Below are 21,469 nucleotides of genomic sequence, written 5' to 3' on the forward strand. Positions count from 1 at the left end.
TTTATACTTGAGCATCCCTCTCTTATACGATCATGACATGTCATATTAAGAGGCCTTGTAAATAAGTGATCAGTTCGACAAAAAACTATAGTATTTTAAGATATCAACATTCTAAGTGAACGAACTGTATTCATTTCAGCTCCATCTGCTGGCTTCCTGTTTCGCTTGGCAGGGTTTCTTTTTGTTCTTGTTCCTATTTTTCGGGTGATGTTGCTTTTTTCTTGTTTTGTTTTTTTTAATATTGGCATCACCCGCTGTTATTTTTATCCCAACCGGTATCATCATCAACGCGGTCCCCTTTGTCTACTTCTCCACTGGCTTCTTCCTCTTCGCCGCCCGCTCTTCCTCCAGTTTCTTTAGTTTCTCCTCCCTCATCTGGAGCTGATGTTCCGCCCTCATTTTCTTCAGGAACTGGCGACGTTTCTTCTCGTCCTTGACAGCTTTGTGCTTGATTTCCCTGTCCAGTTGTTTCCGCTGAACTTGCTCCACCAACCTGTAAACATGTCATATAGAATTAATTAGATCAATATGAAATCAATATAAACTTAAGGTACTTTTAGTAAATTGAAACTTTGAAAGTATTTTTTTTTTACTTTTCGTCACATAGGTTTTACCTGTCTATTCGGAATAGATCAGCCTTCTGTCTCCTCCTCTCAGCTGTGTAGAAGCATCGCACTGGGATTTGCTCCAGACGTCGGGGTGCTTTGCCACTGGGAACAACCCCCTCCACGGCGGGGACAGAGAAGGCCACTCCTCCGCTGGACTGACGGTCGGGGACCAAACCCTCATCTCGTAGCTGTTGAAGAATTTCCGCCCCTGACAGGCGGGGTGTGGGTCGTGTCACCTGACACTTGGCGTAGTACAGCTCGTGAGGGCAGTTGATCTTGCCCGTCAGAGCCTCCTCGGGAGATGTCTGCTTGAAAGGTGTAACCTTGGTCTGTTTGCAGCCCATTTTAGACAAATATAATTCCCATCAATAACATGCACGCCCCGTCTCCACGAATCTGGGCGAGACAATAACATGACGTCATAATATAGTGACGTCACTAACTAGCCCCTTTCCACATTAGCTGGTTGCTCAACTTGTGCCATGGCTCTTACATTGCGAGATGGGAGACGGGGGCCCAGTTTAATTCACATTCTGATCACGATCGGTCATTTCCGTTGCAAATACAGGTGGCAGAGAGGGACAGAAAATGTCGCCCTTTGTCTGAAGATCCATTAATTTCAGTAATTCTTTTGGTTTGAGCTTCCCATGGAAGTGGCTACGCGTTCGGTTTCTATCAAATTTCGAGCTATTATAATTTCGTTATATACTTCTGATCTTCCAACACAGTCTCTTATCTCCTAATTAACACTGCATTGATGTATATTATCTTTTTTCAAAATGTGAAATTCGTTTGCTCTTCATAACATTTTACATAAATTTCAAATGTCTCGTGTGTTTACTTGTTTTATTAATATTTTGGAGATAAACATACTGTATTGGAAAATCAGAGGTATATAACGAACTTATAATAGCTCGAAATTTGATTTAAAACCAAGCGCGTAGTATGTTTATCTCCATTCTACCATAACCGCGTTATTACGATTTTACCAAAAATACATATTGTGTTGGAAAATCAGAGGTATATAACGTGATTGCATACCTCTGAATGACTGTAACTCACCAATCACAATCCAGCATTTACTGAAGTCGTGGTAGAATTACATATATCTTAAACACATATATGAAAAACCCTCCGCTGACGAAAGTTTAGATTCAAGAATGAGAAAGAAACATGTCTGGTTTTGTACGTTAACTTGTATAAAATTGAGTATTGAAGAAAATGAAGATACAGGCAGACCTCTGCGATGTTATAAATATGATAGATTCACATCGCCCAAAGCAGAATCAACGGGCAAAAGCATAATATACAAAGGGAAACCACTCCTGTTAGGCATATAAACTCAGATTACCTGCCCTTGAATTATCGGAAAGGTCATGGCCATACTAGCCACGACACATTTCGTTATTACCCTTCCCTTGATTATGGAAAAGGTACAGTTTGTTACACTTCTTCCAACATAGACTCTGGTGGGAAAGAAACATTAACTATCGACTCGATAGATATGTGGCTCCAATTAAGGAGCTGATTGATCTTTTGATTTCGACGATTGCATTGCTCGCGCTATATCAAGTCACACAAGTTCGATCGACATGTAACTTCGATCACCCATTTTGAATGGTAATTGTCGCGATAACTTACGATATCTGCAGCTTTGATCTTCTGGTGAAGATTGCTTTCATTCGTTTGGACCGATAAATGTTTCGTGTCAAGTTACCAAACATAGGTAATAGCTCATATTCAGCAAACAACTACTTTTTAACACTAGATCAATAATGTAACTTTATCAGCTCAAATAAAATGTAAACAGTATTTATTTCACACGTTGTAAATTGACAGCACATCTATCTGTCTTCTGCTTGTTGAAGGTCGTTGCTGGTCTAAATGTCACATGACCAGACACGTGATGTCCTTATCAAAATTTAAAACTTTGGAAACAAGTAAGGGCCATTTCTTATAGAAAACTTAATGCTTTTTTAGAACTTCGATCAATTTGTACCCGATGAGGTTCGAGCTAGTGCCTCATTGATACATACAACCTGGGCACAATGTACCCACCCTACATGTCGGCACAGAACACATTTACGTTTCTGCAAGCCAGTTCGTGGTGTTTGTCGACATTCTGAGGTTTGGTGCCCCTGTCACGATGAGTCTGAAGAATAACTCCCTGCATAATACTTGTATATAAGCTGAATATTTGTGACTTTCATCGTTTTTAGAAGTATTAAAACATAATATGAACATTTCATGGACATAAATACCATAAAATTACTTGGTACTGCTCTAACTCTGAATTTGACACAAGAGATGCTATGAATACTTTATTTACAAAACTGAAGAGAAACTGTAGCACGGCATGTTGACAAGAAATCCTATTCGGTCGAACGAGGGACCACATTGTGCAGAATTGCAAGCCTGACACTGAGAAGTATCGACATAGGTTTAAAGCTTACTACAATAGGGGGGTTTATGCACTACATCCCGATATCAAATTTTCAAGATTAGACTCATAGTGACGAAAAACATTATGTACCAAAGCCTATTCGTCTCCCCTCGCTGTCATCTTTGACGATTTGTATGCCGTTTCGGGATGCTATGACTGCCCTCTTGGGATGCTATGAATGCCGTTTTGTACGCTCGGCAACCGTTCTCGCGCGCTCTTGTAGCTGATACGCGAGTTTTGTTTCCATTTCAAACGATTAGTCTTCCATTACAGATGTATTGTTTCGGTTTTTAGAGGACATGGTTGCAGTTTTGGTGATTTTTGTTGTTTTGGTGTATATGAGTTCATTTTTGATGATTTGTTCACCGTTTGTATGGTAGGCATGTTGAGGAACAACTGGAAGCAGACGAGTTTGACGAGCAAGACAAGGACGTTAACGGCTGAGTGAATGTTCTGGACAAAAACAGGAGAGACACCCAGCCAGTCATCTCAATCTTGTCTACTCAGCTACGGACTGGCAAGTAAGTAAACAGTACTTTATTTCATGCCGTGTTCATAAATAACAGTAAATGAGGAATATGACTTATTAGATGAAATTAATATCAAGTTATTGTTATACCATGATATATTTTTGTTTGTTTTCCCAGTTCTGTCCATATAATTATAATAATCTGATAATGTGTTCACTCCCTTGTTAGTGGGAGGCGAGTAAATTGTGTACCCGATAGGATTTCAGAACATCACTGATCTGCTGCTCAGATTCGGTGACTTGATTGATTGCATGTGTATGGTCGATGCTCCTGTTGTCAGTCATTGTATTGTCTGGTCAGCATTCGAGTATTTACACACCATCGCCAGTGCCATGTTAAACGTCAAACCATACTGAAGTTCACCGTGTATTGTATCCACGCAATATATCCTGTCAGAGTCAGGAAGACACAATAAATTACAATCTGGCCGAACCTATAGTATGTTTGGGTCAAAATGATGCCGATGAATCACAGTTCAACTCCAAATCGGTTCACCGCCATATAGCTGGAATATTGCTGAGTGCGGCGTAAAACTAAACTTACTCCCTCACCCAAATCGTTTCATGATAAAACGCGGAAAAACAAAACAAAATGATGATAGTTTGTTAAGTAGCTTTTTTTATTTTAGCGACAAACGTTATGAAACTTTTTTCCAGAGTTGGTCTGATGTTTTCATTACATTCTGCGTTGAAATGAATGTTTAATTATAAACCGATTCGGAGTTAGATTGTGATTCGTCGGTATCATTTGGACCCAAACAGACTATAATCACAAAGCTGTTTGCAAGTTGGCACAGGACATGGCCACTTTCAAAGTGTGAAGTTATGGCTGATGCTCCAAAAATGAATCCAACTTTCAGGTCCACTTCAGTTTCTTTCCACCGATATCCAGCGGGCATAACAATAAATATGACATTATGAAACAAGATTACAGAGAGACAAGATATGGATTACATAAACCATTTTATTATTAACTTAATCAATACAGCTATTGCATTATATTTGAACAACATAACAATGTAGAAAGTGTTTACAGGTTATTTAAAATGTTCATCTATGACATATACGACTATAGCATCTCATATCAAAGAGGCCTTGTAAATAAATTAACAGCAAAAACTAAAGTATTTTTAAGATACCAACATTCCAAGCGAATGAACTGTATTCATTTCAGTTCCATCTTCTGGCTTCCTGTGTCCCTTGACCTGTTGCTTCTCTTTTTGTTCTTTTTCTTTTTCACGGGTAAAGTTGCTTTTTTTGCTTGTTTTATTCATATTTGCATTACCCGCTGTTATTTTCATCCCAACCACCATCATCAACGTGCCCCACTTCGTCTACTTCTCCACGGACTTCTTCCTCTTCGCCGCCCGCTCTTCCTCCAGCTGCTTTAGTTTCTCCTCCCTCATCTGGAGCTGATGCTCCGCCCTCATTTTCTTCAGGAACTGGCGACGTTTCTTCTCGTCCTTGACAGCTTTGTGCTTGATTTCTCTGTCCAGTTGTTTCCTTTGTACTTGCTCCACTAACCTGTGAACAATTTAAGGATATGGTAATTAGATCAATATCAAAATCAATATAAGTGTACTTTTAGTAATAATGATAGTTTAAGTATTTTAGGACTTTCGTCACATAGGTTTTACCTGTCTATTCGGAAGAGATCAGCCTTCTGTCTCCTCCTCTCAGCGGTGTAGAAGCATCGCACTGGGATTTGCTCCAGACATCGGGGAGCTTTGCCACTGGGAACAATCCGCTCCACGGCGGGGACAGAGAAGGCCACTCCTCCGCTGGACTGACGGTCGGGGACCAAGCCCTCATCTCGTAGCTGTTGAAGAATCTCCGCCCCTGACAGGCGGGGTGTGGGCCGTGTCACCTTACACTTGGCGTAGTACAGCTCGTGAGGGCAGTTGATCTTGCCCGCCAGAGCCTCCTCGGGAGATGTCTGCTTGAAAGGTGTAACCTTGGTCTGTTTGCAGCCCATTTTAGACAAATATATTTGACATCTAAAACATGCACGCCCAGTCTGAACGAATCTGGGCGAGACAATAACATGACGTCATAATATAGTGACGTCACTGACAAGCCCCTTCCATTCAACTGATTGCCAGCTCCCTTTGCGCGTCAACTTGCGCCGAGGCTTTTACATTACGATATGAGACAGGGCCCAGTTTATTTCCCATTCTGAGCACGATCGGTCATTACCGTTGACGGAAAATCTATTTATTGCAGGAATTCTTATGCTGAAAGCCTCGAGAAACGGCTTAGTCGTTTTAAAACTAAAATGTTCTGTTCATCGGCTTACATACGCCAATCTGTATCAATGATACTCCTATTTGTATTGTATTAAACTTTTTAAAGTCAAATTATAAACTAATCGCGGCTATATACCTCTAAAGTTTTGTTTTGAAGTTACAAACATCGGGATATGTACTCGGTATTTTAAACTCGTTTTGACATTACAATCATACACACACACACACACACAAACGCTTAATCTTGGAAAATATATAATTTTTGATGGAAACAATAATCTCTGAATTCAGAAGGAGCCCCCGTGAGATCGGAGATTCAGAACCTCAGGAAATCTTGACTTGCCTTATTTTGGGCGTTTGCGTAACTTGTTAGTTAGTGAGGTTTTACGCCACGTCCAGCGATATTCCAGCAATATCACGGCAGGGGACACCAGGTGCGTTACAAAAAGAGTTGGATAGAAGGGAAAATAGTGGGGTTCAGGGACTGTGAGACAGACTAATATATATTTTTGGACATCAAGGTTTAAAACAAGGGAGCTGATTTGCCTTAACAAGCGAAGACACAGTCGGGTGCTTCTATATTGCGATTGTTTGAAAAAGGAGCTAACTTTTACTAATAACGGCATTTTCAGTGATGACTTGGCAGTGCATATTCGTTTTGCATTGTTCAGAAAAACAATACTGTTCGAAAAAAAACGTCGTTGAAGATAAGCGTTATATAATTTTGTTGCACTTTATGCAGATATACTAACGTAACATTGTTAAATATAATGCATACGTTTTGAAAAGCGCGACGTCTTGAAGTTTTCACAGTGCGACACTGTTCAAACGGTATATAGTGAGCCAGTTTAGTTTTACTCCGCACCCAGCAATATTCCAGCGGCGGTCTGTAAATAATCGAGTCTGGACAAGCAACCAGTGATCAACAGCATGAGCATCGACCTACGCATCTGGGATACGATGACATGTGTCAACCCAGTCAGCGAGCCTGACCACCCGATCCCGTTAGTCGCCTCTTACAAGCATGGGTTACTGAAGATCAATTCTAACCCGGACCTTCACGGGTTCAAACGGTATATAGAGCTGACAAGGCACAATGAGGATTAACCCCCTGGATGCCGAGATTATCTGTCAGACACATGTACACATCTTTATAAGGTCAGCAAGTGGACCTTGTGCGATAATTGCACTGGACCTAACTCCTTATAAAATTAGGCAGAGGCGCAGAATTCTCAATTTCCTGTCTAATTGTGTAAATATAACTACAAAATTAATATTAATCAGTTAAAACAAAACACAGCCAAATGTCCAAGATTTAGTTTTACGTCTAAATACAGCAAATTACCACTTTTCATCGAAGACCGGTGAAAGTACCGTGAAGGGTGATTAGATTTTACAGCCGTTTCAATAGTTCAGACATTTCATGGGCTAGTGGGACATGGAGGTGGCTTCTGTTGACACCTGGACTATCTTCTAAGCAAATATGTAAGCAGTGTACATGTCTATATTTGTTGTATACATTAACAGCGCCATAAAAGGCATGTATAATTGCCCTGAACATTCTATGGAATAAATTTTCTAAGAAGATTGAACAAGTTTCTGCAATGCCGTTTTTATCACTGGAAATATGATCTTGTGTATGTTGCCGTTTTATCACTGGAAATAAAATGATCTTGTGTATGTTGCCGTTTTATCACTGGAAATATAATGATCTTGTGTATGTTGCCGTTTTATCACTGGAAATAAAATGATCTTGTGTATGTTGCCGTTTTATCACTGGAAATATATTGATCTTGTGTATGTTGCCGTTTTATCACTGGAAATATAATGATCTTGTGTATGTTTCCGTTTTATCACGGGAAATATAATGATCTTGTGTATGTTTTTAAAATTCATCAGCGTCCATCAATGACAGGAGAAAGTTGAGAAACATTAATCAACTAACTCCATTAAAGCAGTCTGTCATTTAGACAAAACCTTTAATCCACCTATCACAACAAACGTCAAAAGACACATCAGTCCAATCTGGTATCATTTTATTTGTAAAATATAGTCCAGTAACAAACATAACACATGTAAATCTGGTTCAATATTCCAAGTAGATTAGTATGAGACATTCATGCCGTTTAAACATAAATCCATAGTGTGGTTTATTGTTGAACACACCCTACTGCAGCACTGGGAGACGAAGTGTATTGCTGGAGCTCGACCCACAAACAGTTCGTAGCACTACGCCATTCGTAATCCTGTGATAAATAAACTGGTCGTAGCGTTGAAATGGGATTTAACGTACTTGAGAATATTTCGCTCATATAACCAGGACGTGCATGCGTGTGTATGTGTATGTGTGGCTGCTTGTACTAGCCCAGGCTTAAGCTGGTTTTATAGTGCTAGCCCACTGAGTTACCATACGGCAGTTAAACATAAATACGCCACTCAGACACATTATACTGACTCCGAGCCGACCAGTCCTTGTTGTACCCATTAATGCTGAGCGTCTTTTGGTATGATATGGCCGGGGATCAAACCCGCAACCTTCACCTCTCCGGGCGGACGCTCTAACCACTACACCACGGAGGCGGTCTGATAACGCCACGAACGCCTGATTATACATGCAAATTCTATTGAATGGATGTCCAAGACAGCCTTATCAGTTGATATCATCTGGTTGCCATAGATACATGGAAGATAAAATTCTCTTCCAGTTCCATATTTCAGTCTTTTGTCAGTCAAGGAAAACATCATTTGTGTAAAAATGTCGTAAAAATATTAAGAACAATTTCCTTCTTTACACCTTACATCCAAACAAACACAATATATCCTTATATATAATATTTAAAAATTTCCAAATTCCTGGTGATTCCTGGCAATCATTTAAATCAATATCCTTTATTCCAGTCAACCTGGTACTTTATGGGGCTTCCCTCACAAAACAGTTGATAGTTCTGTACAAATCCTTCTGCTGTCTGAAAAACAACACAGGCAAGTTACCATATATGTTTATCATCAAAATTTTAGGGTATATCTTTCTATGAAACTGTACCTCAGTCTGAGCAAAGCACTATTATAGTTATGATCCCTCACTTTTTTTGTTTAGTCCTTATTCATGTACAGTAATTTAGGAACAGAGTACAAAACTGTACACTACAGGTGACAAGCAAAAACCCAATATTAGATCCTGCAATACAGGCAGAGATGAGTATATCTGTGGCCACATAATACTCATCCATACTAGAGTTTCTTTAGTTAGTGACACCACTTTTAGCAATATTCCAGCAATATTCCAGCAATATCAAGAAGGGGGACACCAGACATGGGCGTCGCATTGTTGTATCATGGGAAACAAACCTGGGGCTAACCACAAGGCTAAAGAACTCTGGTCAGACAATCCAGTGATTGGCATCACGAGTGAGTTAGGTTTTATGCCGCTTTAAGCAATATTGCATATAACAGCAATATCACTGTTAAGGACATCAGAAATGGGCTTCATACATTGTACCAATGTGGGCAATTAAACGCGTGCTTTCAGCATGATGAGCAAACGAGCACTGACTTATGAATTGGGGACACAATAACCAGCATAATGTCCGAAAGACTGACCACCCAATCCTATTAGGTGCAGGTTTAGAGTTTGTCTTCAGTAACCCATGCCTGTCTTAAGAGTCAACAAACGGAATCACGTGGTCAGGCTCGCTGACTTGGTTGACACATGTCATCGTGTCCTACCTGTGTAGACTAATATTCATGAAATTGATAACTGGATTGTCTGGTCCAGATTCATTTATTTACAAACAAGAGCCATATAGCAGGGCCTAGATTTTCGAAGCTCTTTAGCTAAGATAGTCAAGTGCCATACATTAACATTAACTTACTTCACTATCTTAGCGTTAAGAGAGCTTCGAAAATCTAGGCCCTGGAGTATTGCTAAGTGCTGCATAAAACAACAAACAAGAGCTGCCTCTTAAGATTCACAAGAGGTCACCCATACCTGTGTGCTTTGACTTGGACCAGAGACATGCGGGGAGATGGTAACGTTCGGCATAGTCCACAGTGGACTACTTTCCGGAAGAGGTTCTTTGGCAAACACGTCCAGTACAGCTCCACTGAGCCAGCCTTGGTTAAGAGCATTGATGAGACTATCTTCGTCTATGATGTCACCTCGACCCACATTGATGAGGACACTTTTCTGTGACAATTTGAAAGTAAACGTAATTCACAAATAAGAATAAGCAACTCTGTATGATAATAATATACATTGGCAACAGTATGTTCATATGGTTGCTGCACATTTGCTCAACACGCAAATGCACACTGTGCAAGCATCATTTATCAAAAAAAGCAGCTCATTGAAAAACAGTTACTTTAATTTATTCATTTACACAACTGTGGAATTCCATGTGCCCACTGGCCTTCATGCTGCAGTTTCAAAAACTGGCTGTAGCCACGTGCACACACATCAGACTGTCCCAAGCACAACATATCTATAATCTGATTCAGTAGCAGCTTTCAAAGGTACCTTTAAAATCAAACGGTGATACCAGGTGCATTACTAGGTGACATGACTCATTGACTCACCCTTTGGGCACAACACACAAGGTCCTCCCCAGACAGAAGGTTCCAGGTGTGCAGGTAATAGTTCTGACATGACTCACCCTTTGGGCACAACACACTAGGACCTCCCCAGACAGAAGGTTCCACGTGTGCAGGCAATAGTTATGACATAACCCACCCTTTGGGCACAACACACAAGGACCACCCCAGACAGAAGGTTCCGGGTGTGCAGGCAATAGTTATGACATGACTCAGCCTTTGGGCACAACACACAAGGACCACCCAGGACAGAAAGTTCCAGGTGTGCAGGTAATAGTTCTGACATGACTCAGCCTTTGGGCACAACACACAAGGACCTCCCCCAGACAGAAGGTTCCAGGTGTGCAGGCAATAGTTATGACATGACTCAGCCTTTGGGCACAACACACAAGGACCACCCCAGACAGAAGGTTCCAGCTGTGCAGGCAATAGTTATGACATGACTTAGCCTTTGGGCACAACACACAAGGACCACCCCAGACAGAAGGTTCCAGGTGTGCAGGCAATAGTTATGACATGACTTAGCCTTTGGGCACAACACACAAGGACTTCCCCAGACAGAAGGTTCCAGGTGTGCAGGCAATAGTTATGACATGACTCAGCCTTTGGGCACAACACACAAGGACCACCCCAGACAGAAGGTTCCAGCTGTGCAGGCAATAGTTATGACATGACTTAGCCTTTGGGCACAACACACAAGGACCACCCCAGACAGAAGGTTCCAGCTGTGCAGGCAATAGTTATGACATGACTTAGCCTTTGGGCACAACACACAAGGACTTCCCCAGACAGAAGGTTCCAGGTATGCAGGCAATAGTTATGACATGACTCAGCCTTTGGGCACAACACACAAGGACTTTCCCAGACAGAAGGTTCCGGGTGTGCAGGCAATAGTTATGACATGACTCAGCCTTTGGGCACAACACACAAGGACCTCCCCAGACAGAAGGTTCTGTGTGAGTGAGGCAATAGTTATGACATGACTCAGCCTTTGGGCACAACACACAAGGACCTCCCCAGACAGAAGGTTCTGTGTGAGTGAGGCAACAGTTACAAGACTCACCCTCTGGGCACAACACGCAAGGACCTCTCCAGACAGAAGGTTCCGGGTGAGTGGTGTGCTGGGGAGGATGTTGCAGATGTAGTCACAGTGAGACAGCAGATCAGAGAGGTCATCTGTACATCTGGGGATGGAACACATTGTAAAGTCAGTAAACCAGTGATAGACAGCATGAGCATCATCATCATGTAAACACCAGTATGCATGCTGTGCATATCAAGTCCCTCACAGTCCCTGTATTACATCATTTTCACATCCTCCAGGTCCTTTCTGCAATGTGAAATGAAGCAAGTCTAGAATTCATCAGTTTCTGAATCCCCATGCTCACTGACACTCCTTTTCAAATTAAACAGTCTTATTTGTTTCTATCAAAGTAATATTTATCAGACTGAATAATACTCTGTGTATATCACAGTAGTGGTTATACCTAAAGCAAAAACGTTAATTCTTAATCAAATTTAACAGGTAGATGGATAAAGCAGCATTTGAGAGACTAGCCCCAAACTTTTTCAGTCTTCCAACCAGAATAAATCTATCTTGCTGACAAAATGATTGCTAAGAGCTGCCCGCAGTTAATTGATGACAAGTTTTATGGAAATACAACTTCTTTTATTCTGTGAAAGGCAACGTTTTGACATAGATTCTAATGTCATTGTCAAGCAATGACATTAGAATCTATGTCGAAACATATCACCTTTCACAGAATAAAAGAAGTTGTATATCCATAAAATTGTCATCATTCTTCATCAATTTAACTTCTAAAATGCACATCAAAGAAGCCACAGTTAAATGTTTGACCTAATAAATGATATCTTTAACAGCACTGGGCCTGCTGTGTGGGTTGAATAAACATACTAACCACATAAACAGAATAAACGTTTCAGTAAGACAACATACCTGAATTCGTCAATGTAGGGACAAGTTTTCTTCTGGCCAGTGGCCATCCCCCATACAGTCATCCCCATAGCCTTACACATCCGGGAAACTGTAAAGAGTGAGTGAGTGAGTTTAGTTTTACGCCGCACTCAGCAATATTCCAGCTATATGGCGGCGGTCTGTAAATAATTGAGTCTGGACAAGACAATCCAGTGATCAACAGTGTCAACCAAGTCAGCGAGCCTGACCACCCAATCCCGTGAGTCGCCTCTTACGAAAAGCATAGTCGCCTTTTATGGCAAGCATAGTCGCCTTTTGTGGCAAGCATCGGTGGCTGAATACCTATTCTACCCCGGACCTTCACGGGTTGCAACTGTACAGAAATGTAGGTTACAACATGACGCTGGTTAATGGCAGTCAGGCATGCTTTTCTTCAGGTTACTTGTTAGTTTAACACAGCAATATTCCAGCTATATGGCAGCAGTTCGAAAATAATCGGGTCTGAACCAGACAATCCAGTGATCAACAGCATGACCAACTGTGATACAATGGCATGTGTCAACCAAGTCAGCAAGCCTGAAAAACAATCCCATTAGTCGCCTCTCACGACAAGCATGGGTTGTTGAAGACCGATTCTAATCTGGATCTTCATGGGTTTTCTGCAGGTTAAATGAAACACATAAGTTTGAAATTGGTATTACATATTTCAGATCCCTGATAACAATTCTAATCATGTAAATCTAAAAAAAAATTATTATAAAATGCAGAGGAGAGACAAAATCAGATGCAACATAAAACTGTCAGCTTGAAAAATATAATCAGGTTCCAACAGGAGACATTGATTAACTTCATTTGGGAATGACTCTCCAAAAGTAGTTCTTGTACCTGAAGTTATTATCATATATCATCACACGTTCCATGGAATCCATACATGTTTCTGTCAAACAGACACATGACAGCCTCCAAACAAATGAATATGACCGAACACTGAGTATTAAATATAAAAGGGTGGTATGAGGAGGCTGGTATGCAGGTCTGGTATAAGGAGGATTACATGAAATAGACTGGTATGCAGGTCTTGTGTGAAGAGGCTGGTATGAAGAAGTTGGGTATGCAGGTCTGGTAAGAGGAGGGGGGGGAGGGGGTTATGCAGGTGTATGGTGAATTTGGTAAATAAGCTTACACACTCTTGCCCTATATTTGACAACCATTACTACTACTACCTAGTATTAATACTATCAGTATTACCTTCATCAACCACACACAAGCACTACAATCCCTGTGCACAACAATGAGATAACATTGTTACACGTCTACATACTTTCTGTACCAATCTGGCCTAGACCCAGCACCCCAATGGTCAAACTTGACAAAGACCGGAAATACTTGTATTTTCTGTGAAAGAAAATGAACCTGTCTTCAAAAACAAGAAACATGAAAACATACTGACAATCATCGAACAAACACAAGACCGGAGCTTCTCTATCACAGCAGTGCCTCAACGCCACTTGGCAATGTATGTGACAAATCTCACTAAAATCAAATCATGTTCATGAATTTCTTAAAAAGAAGTGTTCTAATTGAATTTTGGTGTTATTATCAAAGAAAATGTGCAAAATGGAATATATTCAAGCCATGCAGGATAATAGTGAATATATAATAGTAATATGAGTGAGTGAGTGAGTATGGTTTTACGCCGCTTTTAGCAATATTCCAGCAATATCACGCACGGGGACACCAGAAATGGGCTTCACACATTGTACCCATGTGGGGAATCGAACCCGGGTCTTCGACGTGACGAGCGAACGCTTTAACCACTAGACTACCCCACCGCCCCAATAGTAATATGACAGTAATATGGTCAATGGTCATTGTCGTGATAAACTAACACTGTCAACATGGTCAAAAATATGTCAAAGAATTTATTTTGTCATTGTTTCACTGAATTTAATTAATGATACTTCAGCAGCAGAATTTGATTGCATTAGTTACCCAATATTAAAGGCACAATGTCACACCACACTTCTCTATATATTTTATACTAATGCATTTCTCCTAATAATACTATCAGCCCTCAGGGAAGCTACCATATTATTTATTTAAAAAAAAATACTCATATAGATTGCAATATTAAATCAAAAACTTTGAATGAATTTATACAATGTTGCATTTAATCGACTCTCGACTCTCTACCGCCAATTATTATTTCAAGCAAACCCCATACAGTTATGTCCCTTGGAGCGCTCTTTATGAATATCCTATAACTAACTTGTGATTGAAACCAGTTCGGCAAACTCAGACAACACCGCGTGCAACCGCTTTCGATGTACCAAGCAATTGTTTACATTCCATATGTAGCGGCCATAAAATTTCCGAGTCCCATGTGGGATTCGAACCACTGACCTTCTAATCCGAAGTTGGACGCCTTGCCCACATGACCAAAGAGGTTAACCCCATCAGCAAGCTGACAAGGTAAGAATGTCATCTGTGGATGACTCCACACCCTGCTACACACATATGGCAAGTGTTCTATGTTTGGAAGCTGTTTGCCCCAAAGTTTCAAGCATCAATTGGAGGCAAGTCGTAAGGGATAGTAAGTCTTTAATTGCATCAATAGGAGGGTAAAGTGAGTGCATTTGCCCCAATAAATATAATATAGGCCAAAATATTGTCGAAAAATGTGTGACATTTTGCCTTTAATGAAATGTATCATATTTAACATGTATTATATGTGGGATTAAACTTTCTCAGTGAAGTACAGATTCTAGTACTAGTTCTCTGAGAGTGTGTGGGTTTAAATTCCAGGTGGGACTCAACCCATCAAAAAGTACAACTTAACTGAGAAAGTCGCCTTCTGTTGTTTGTTCACTCAAGTGATATGATGTTGTTTTCTTACCCTGGAAAAAAAAGTTTGACGAAAGCGTAACCCATATATGCTTCGACCCCTTCTACAGACCTTTTTGGTCCTCAAAATTCGGCTTATCTACGGTAATATACGGTAATCCCAAATATAAGACATGTTACACTTCACCACTTTCTAAAAAATCGTTGTGTATTCATGTATCATTATCGCCTAATAGTGAAGTCGCTGCAGCCCTTGTATCTATTACTAAAGCATGTTGTATCGGTTGCACTATGGTGCAGCTAAGTCCTGGTGAAACTGCAACCTAAAACTGTCATGCGTGAACATTTACACAAAACATTTTCCATTTTGAACACCATGTGGAGGAACACCACCACTCATTTTGAGATCTGTAGTGTCAAACCCTACACTGACCTGAAATGGGGAGATCACATGGCACAAGTAACTGCTAAAAATATTCCTCTGACACATAATATGCAAATTTCAAGCCTTCGTGTCATTCAGAGTATCAACTACAGTTATATTTCATCTTCACAAAACTGTAACATCGGTATCAAGTGCCAGCATCTAGCTCCGGGAAAACATGCAGGCTCTCTAGACAAAGAGTAGTCCCGTCGATAGCCGTCACAACAATGACACATTCGACCATACAATTGACCCTAAGGCCATATATAAAAAATATTGTGAGTGAGTGCGTTTAGTTTTACGCCACACTCAGCAATAATCCAGCTACATGTATATGGCGTCGGTCTCTAAATAATCGAGTCTTGACCAAACAATCCAGTGATCAACAGCATGAGCATCGATCTGCGCAATTGGGAACCGATGACGTGTCAACAAAGTCAGTGAGCCTGACCATCTAATTCTGCTAGTCGCCTCTTACGACAAGCTAGGGTTGCTGAAGATCAATATTCTAACCCGGACCTTCACGTGTCTAAAAAATGTTGTTCCGATTAAACCTTTTTAAAATTTTGGATGGGTAGGTAGGAAATATTGTTTACATTTTCTTAGAAGTAAATTACATACTAATAACACACATTTATCAATGTGTAATTGTTTATTCAATCAAGCTTGTGGCCAACACATCAGAATGACCAATGTCCGCCGGGTGCCAGGAAAAACAATGGTATCTGAAAGGTTATTTTATTCATATCGCTTAAAAAATAGGGTTGGCATCCGAATTCAAGGGTCGGTCGGGTAATCGGAACCACAACATTATTTTTAGGCCTAAATAACTAAATCTCAATATTTTCGCTGTTTCTCTCATCATAATACTCACGATCCCAGATTCTTGACTCATTGCCTTTGAACATTTCTTTGAATCTTCTCTCATGAGCTATTACATGAGCCGCATTACATACTCCCCTATAAGCTGACCATAGCCGTCTCCAGTTCGAGAGAAGAGGAATTTCGGGCTGAATCTGTAAGAATAAAACTAAAATTATACTGTTCCAAATATGTAGGATGTGGTTTAACATTGGGTTTGGAAATAAACAGTATTTCAGAAATATAGCAAGATGGAGTTGAGCACCAAGTGATGCTTGTGTGAAATATGGATCATTGTATTTAAAGCCTCAAAATCAAGACAAATCAGAGATTTGAACCTACAATCAGAAGATTCACACACATCTAAGGGATGCAACTCTGCACAGCCCGGTCACTTGTACCACCAAAAATATTTATTTATTGGGTAGCAGAGCTCTGGAATAACTACAGATCTGAGTATAACATACCAAATAAGTCGCTATAATCTGAAAACTTCTGAATTGAATGAGTTTCTATTTATGCATCAAAACGGAGAAAGGTGTAAATAAGCAGGACATAGAACGTTTTTATGAATTATATATTATGTTATGTTCATATATCTGTGATGCCCATCTTCAGTCAGAAACTAGATATCTGAAATACATGGTTTATCTACTTTGACATCCATTCCATCCACTGCTGATTTTTTCTTTCTTACTCACACAGTATTTGTAGATGAACAAATATTTCAAGACATTTAATAAATGTGATAAAATGTTACAAATAGATTGTGAATCATAAATTATTAAACTGTTTACAAATTTCTAGGGCATAAACAACAACAAAAGTACCTTTTTTCTCTCGAACAACCGACATGATACCCTCAACCCCTGAAAACAATTTGAAAATATGAAAATTTAAATTGCATTTAAAAGTGACACATATGAAAGGGAGTATTTTTAAGGATGTTGAATTCATTATGAGGAACGCAATGTTTCAGAGTACAAGCTAACATCCTTCATTCAAAAATATAGAGCGAAGGTCGCGGGTTCGATCTCCGACCGCGTCATACCAAAAGACGTTAAAATATGGCACCGTACTTGTTGGTCCCTGCCTGGCGCTCGGCATTAATGGGTACAACAAGGACTGGTCAGCTCAGAGTCAGTATAATGTGTCTGAGTGGGGTATTCATGCTTCACTGCGGCATGGTATCTCAGTGGGCTACCACTATAAAACCAGCTTAAGTCTGGGCTAGTACAAGCAGCCGCACATACACATACAAATATTCTCAAGCACGACGTTAAACCCAATCTCACCTCACTGCCGAACCAAGACATGAGGTCATCCCATTATGGGTAAAAATATCATTGTCATTCCTCATTCTACTTTACAGATCAGGGAAGTGAGAGCTGGAATGAGTTTTCTCATCCTGCAGGAGTGGTGGGGTAGCCTGGTGGTTAAAGCATTCACTCGTCACACGGAAGACCCGGGTTCGCTTCCCATATGGGCATATTGTGTGAAGCCCGTTTCTGGTGTCCCCAGCCATGATATTGGTGGAAAATGGCTAAAAGTGGTGTGAAACTTAAGTCACTCTTATCCTGCAATCCTGAAAATGTTAACCCAAGGCATTCACATCCAAATCATACATATCTTGCCTCGGTGGAAAATTTTTTGAAAAGTTTAATAAAAGTTGTGCTTATCAAACAAAACCACAGATCCCAACCATTTGTACAACATACAGTTTTCCCTAACCGAACAAATAACAATTTTACTACATTTTTAACAAAAATGTCTGAATAATATCAATAAATACACTTTTCAATATGGATGCCTTATTGGCCATATTGAAAACCAGATAGAAACGTCTTGTAGAATTGGGGTGTAATGATTTGTGGGAACAAGTACGTAAATATTCAGCTTAATAGTTCCATTTGTGTTGTGATTGTCATGACACGTGAGAGTGCTACAGATAAACTGATATTTTGAATTTAATATGAGTACAACCATACTTACTTGTGGTGCAAACAGAATACTTACCTGCCCATGTTGATTGAACCCATTTCAAGGGGAGATCATTCTGGCCAGCAAGTTGCATAACCACCTGTGGGTCACAGAGGACCACACCGCTGATTTGACGCAGACTGCTCTCTGGGACCAAGCCTGGTGATTACAGACGTTAAACATGTAAGGTGGGAAATACTCGTAATCCCTAGATGCTGGTCTATATCTTAACTTATGTGAGAAGGGTATGTTTTGAGTAAAAAGTAAGCAGTGGTTGGATGTTGGATGGCTGTGGAAAAGTTTATGATATATGTGCGATGAATTGAACTCAGAAAAAGTGAGGGATGGATATGTGGATGTCCCCCCCAACCCCTTTTGTCCTGAAAGTTTATTAATAAAGGAAACATACAACTTTATGGATGACAACTTCTGGTTTATTTGTGTTGAAGCTATTGAAATCCGCCGCCACAAACCTTTGATCAACCGTGACCAAGGATACTACATCCCATCAGCCTATGAGGAACTAATCAAACTATAGACCATCAACAGCATCCTGTCTATTTGTTGTTACTACTGAATCCCCCTGTTTATTGGCTTCATCACTAGTGCTATTAGTTGTTTTTAGTTCCCTACTGGCCTCTTCCAATTATGTACAACTTGTTATTTCTATTACATGCTGTTGTTAACATTAATCTGCTGCTTGTCACAACATACCATGTATATATGCTCCTCGCCATTTGGTTGTACTCACTTTTAGCATGATAACGATGTAAGAATCTACATCGAAACGTCACTCAATGCAAATAAACCAGAAGTTGTCATCCATAAAGTTGTATGTTTCGTTTGTTGACTCACCAACTTCTAGAATGCCAATCAAACAATAAGTTTAGTAAAGACCGTTGGAACTCTCGTGAAAACAGGTGAAAATTAACTGTGCACCCCACCCCCCAACCCCTTTACTAAAAAAAGCTGTATTTCTTACAAATATTGCTGCAACATTCAACTTCACATTTCAAATTTACTCTTTGTCCAGTTAAGACCAACCAAAAAGTGATATCTTGGGTTAAATACACAAGTTGTTTTGGGGGTTGATGAACCATTCAAGTATATTGAATTTACAGCAATATATATGCCCAGTGTATGGCTGCAACCCTTTTGTCAGTTTTATAGTACTAGCCCACTGATGTCATTTCTCACATAGCCAAATCAGACACACAATACGTTCAGAATACTCTCTGATCCCAAATTCCATTGGTCAGCACCATGTGTAGTGCATGGACTTGCACCATCTTGTTTTCATTAATTCTAACCAGCTGACAACATATGTGTAAGATACCTTGACGGTTTCGCCAATATTTGTTGGTGTGAATATAACACTGCAAATGAAGCAAAACGAAAACTGAAGTACTCAGTTTTGCAAAGTGTAACCAAGGGGAGTAACTCCTCCTGGCCTATCTTGCTTCAACAGGGCTGGTGCCCAGTCTTTCGCCTCCTTAGGGACCGTTCATAATTTATGGCTTGGGGTGGGGGCGATGATGATTTTAGGGGGATCACCCATTTTGTTCATGGGAGGTAGGGGTCATCAATTTTATACATATGTTTCTAGTGGGGTCATCAATTTTGTACATAAAAATATTTTTAAACTATGCTTTAAAAAAATATTGGAAGGAACGCGGGGGGGGCATCGATTTTGTACATGGCATGCAGTGGGGGTCACTTACTTTGGGGGGGGGAGGTGTGTTGTCATTCACATTGTACATGCACATAAAAATCATCATCACCCCTCCTGGCCATAAATTATGAACGGTCCCTTACGACTGCTGAATGTGCGGCGTGGAGCCCAAGAGCTCTAGGCTAGGCGGGGCGGTGGGGTAGCCTAGTGGTTAAAGCGTTGGCTCGTCACGCCATATAGACCCGGGTTCGAATCCCCACATGGGTACAATGTGTGAAGCCCATTTCATGTGTCCCCCGCCGTGATGTTGCTGGAATATTGCTAAAAGCGGTGTAAAACCAAACTCAGTCAGTCAGTCTTGGATAGGGAAACCAGTCCACCTTATCTTACACGCTCACTGGGGATTTGTTTTAGATCGAACCTGATTGTAATCTCGAATACAGAACCGATCAGAGCAAAAGCATATTTTGTGGGTCCTCACTATTTTACAACCGACTGGTGTGGTCAGTTGAATACAATATCACAGTATGCAAATGATCTGAGATCTCCGACGTTCACTTTCGTCTCGCCTTCGCTTCTTCTGACCTTGACCTAAACAAACCATGTCAAGTAATCTTCCATTTCCGCCTTACAGAAAAGTTATATTTAGCTCGTTTCACGTCGTCACATATTCCGATTTAACAATTTCAACGTACCTGCATCATCTAATTCCATGTTAATAACATCGACTTTTGGTAATAACTGCCCAACTGTGGCAGCTAAGTCACGGACTTTCGACGCCACAACCAGGGAGGCACGCGAAACAGCGGCCATAGTGCCAGAATACAGTTGCCTCCCTTGTCACAGCAAAGCGTTTCACAGCTGACACTGAAATTATTATCTGACATATTATCACTCTTCACATGACTTAACCATCAGTGTCCTTTGTGTGTTTTATAATACATATACTAATTATGATATTGGCATTCATGCGTAACACTATATTTAAACTTAGATGTCAAATATTGTTCAGTAATGGACTCTGTTATATGATATAGATTTTAAATGCCGCACCAAGATCATTATGTGGTCTAAATTCATCGACACAACATTATATTTTGAATCCCCATTATTGGTCCACCTTGTCATGGCTAGTTGTTAGATAGAACTGCAATTTGCCAAAGAGAAAATGGAAGAAGGTTTTTTTTTTAAATGCCTGACTTAGTAGTGGTGTTCCAATTAATTGAAATATTCGAAGATTTTCATAATCGGACACAAGCGATTTTGGAGCAAATATTTCTTGAAGACACTGGGAACTTTATGTTCATGATATATTAGTCATCAATTAGTTATCTGC

General features: G+C 40.3%; 3 protein-coding genes across 4 annotated transcripts; all 3 read right to left on the minus strand.

Moving 5' to 3' along the window:
* Positions 1 to 239: 239 nt before the first annotated feature.
* Positions 240 to 1,003, minus strand: LOC124263124. Its single transcript, XM_046697684.1, has 2 exons — positions 615 to 1,003; positions 240 to 493 (listed from the first exon to the last, which is right to left on the minus strand). Exons 1-2 carry the CDS (start codon positions 950 to 952, stop codon positions 304 to 306), a joined length of 528 nt encoding a protein of 175 aa, XP_046553640.1. The 5' UTR covers positions 953 to 1,003; the 3' UTR covers positions 240 to 303.
* A 3,599-nt stretch (positions 1,004 to 4,602) lies between these two features.
* LOC124263117 lies at positions 4,603 to 5,555 on the minus strand. The gene is made up of 2 exons (XM_046697680.1): positions 5,218 to 5,555; positions 4,603 to 5,104 (listed from the first exon to the last, which is right to left on the minus strand). The coding sequence occupies exons 1-2, from the start codon at positions 5,553 to 5,555 to the stop codon at positions 4,915 to 4,917; spliced, it is 528 nt and encodes a 175-aa protein (XP_046553636.1). The 3' UTR covers positions 4,603 to 4,914.
* A 3,032-nt stretch (positions 5,556 to 8,587) lies between these two features.
* On the minus strand, positions 8,588 to 20,980 carry LOC124263125 (glyoxylate/hydroxypyruvate reductase A-like). Of its 2 annotated transcripts, XR_006894772.1 has the most exons (7): positions 20,829 to 20,980; positions 18,498 to 18,620; positions 17,315 to 17,350; positions 16,495 to 16,638; positions 13,674 to 13,747; positions 12,374 to 12,461; positions 11,480 to 11,600 (listed from the first exon to the last, which is right to left on the minus strand). XR_006894772.1 is itself a non-coding variant. In XM_046697685.1 (6 exons), exons 3-6 carry the CDS (start codon positions 12,451 to 12,453, stop codon positions 8,706 to 8,708), a joined length of 486 nt encoding a protein of 161 aa, XP_046553641.1. In that variant the 5' UTR covers positions 12,454 to 12,461; positions 13,674 to 13,747; positions 16,495 to 16,637; the 3' UTR covers positions 8,588 to 8,705. The 2 variants fall into 2 exon arrangements, 1 of the variants encoding a protein (XP_046553641.1); XM_046697685.1 differs by lacking the exons at positions 17,315 to 17,350; positions 18,498 to 18,620; positions 20,829 to 20,980 and adding exons at positions 8,588 to 8,792; positions 9,815 to 10,012 and having other exon boundaries at positions 16,495 to 16,637.
* Between the last annotated feature and the right edge of the window lie 489 nt (positions 20,981 to 21,469).

This window comes from Haliotis rubra, unplaced genomic scaffold (assembly GCF_003918875.1).
Source record: "Haliotis rubra isolate DU_JTF1 unplaced genomic scaffold, ASM391887v1 Scf868, whole genome shotgun sequence".
In the NCBI taxonomy this organism is placed as follows: Eukaryota; Metazoa; Mollusca; class Gastropoda; order Lepetellida; family Haliotidae; genus Haliotis; species Haliotis rubra.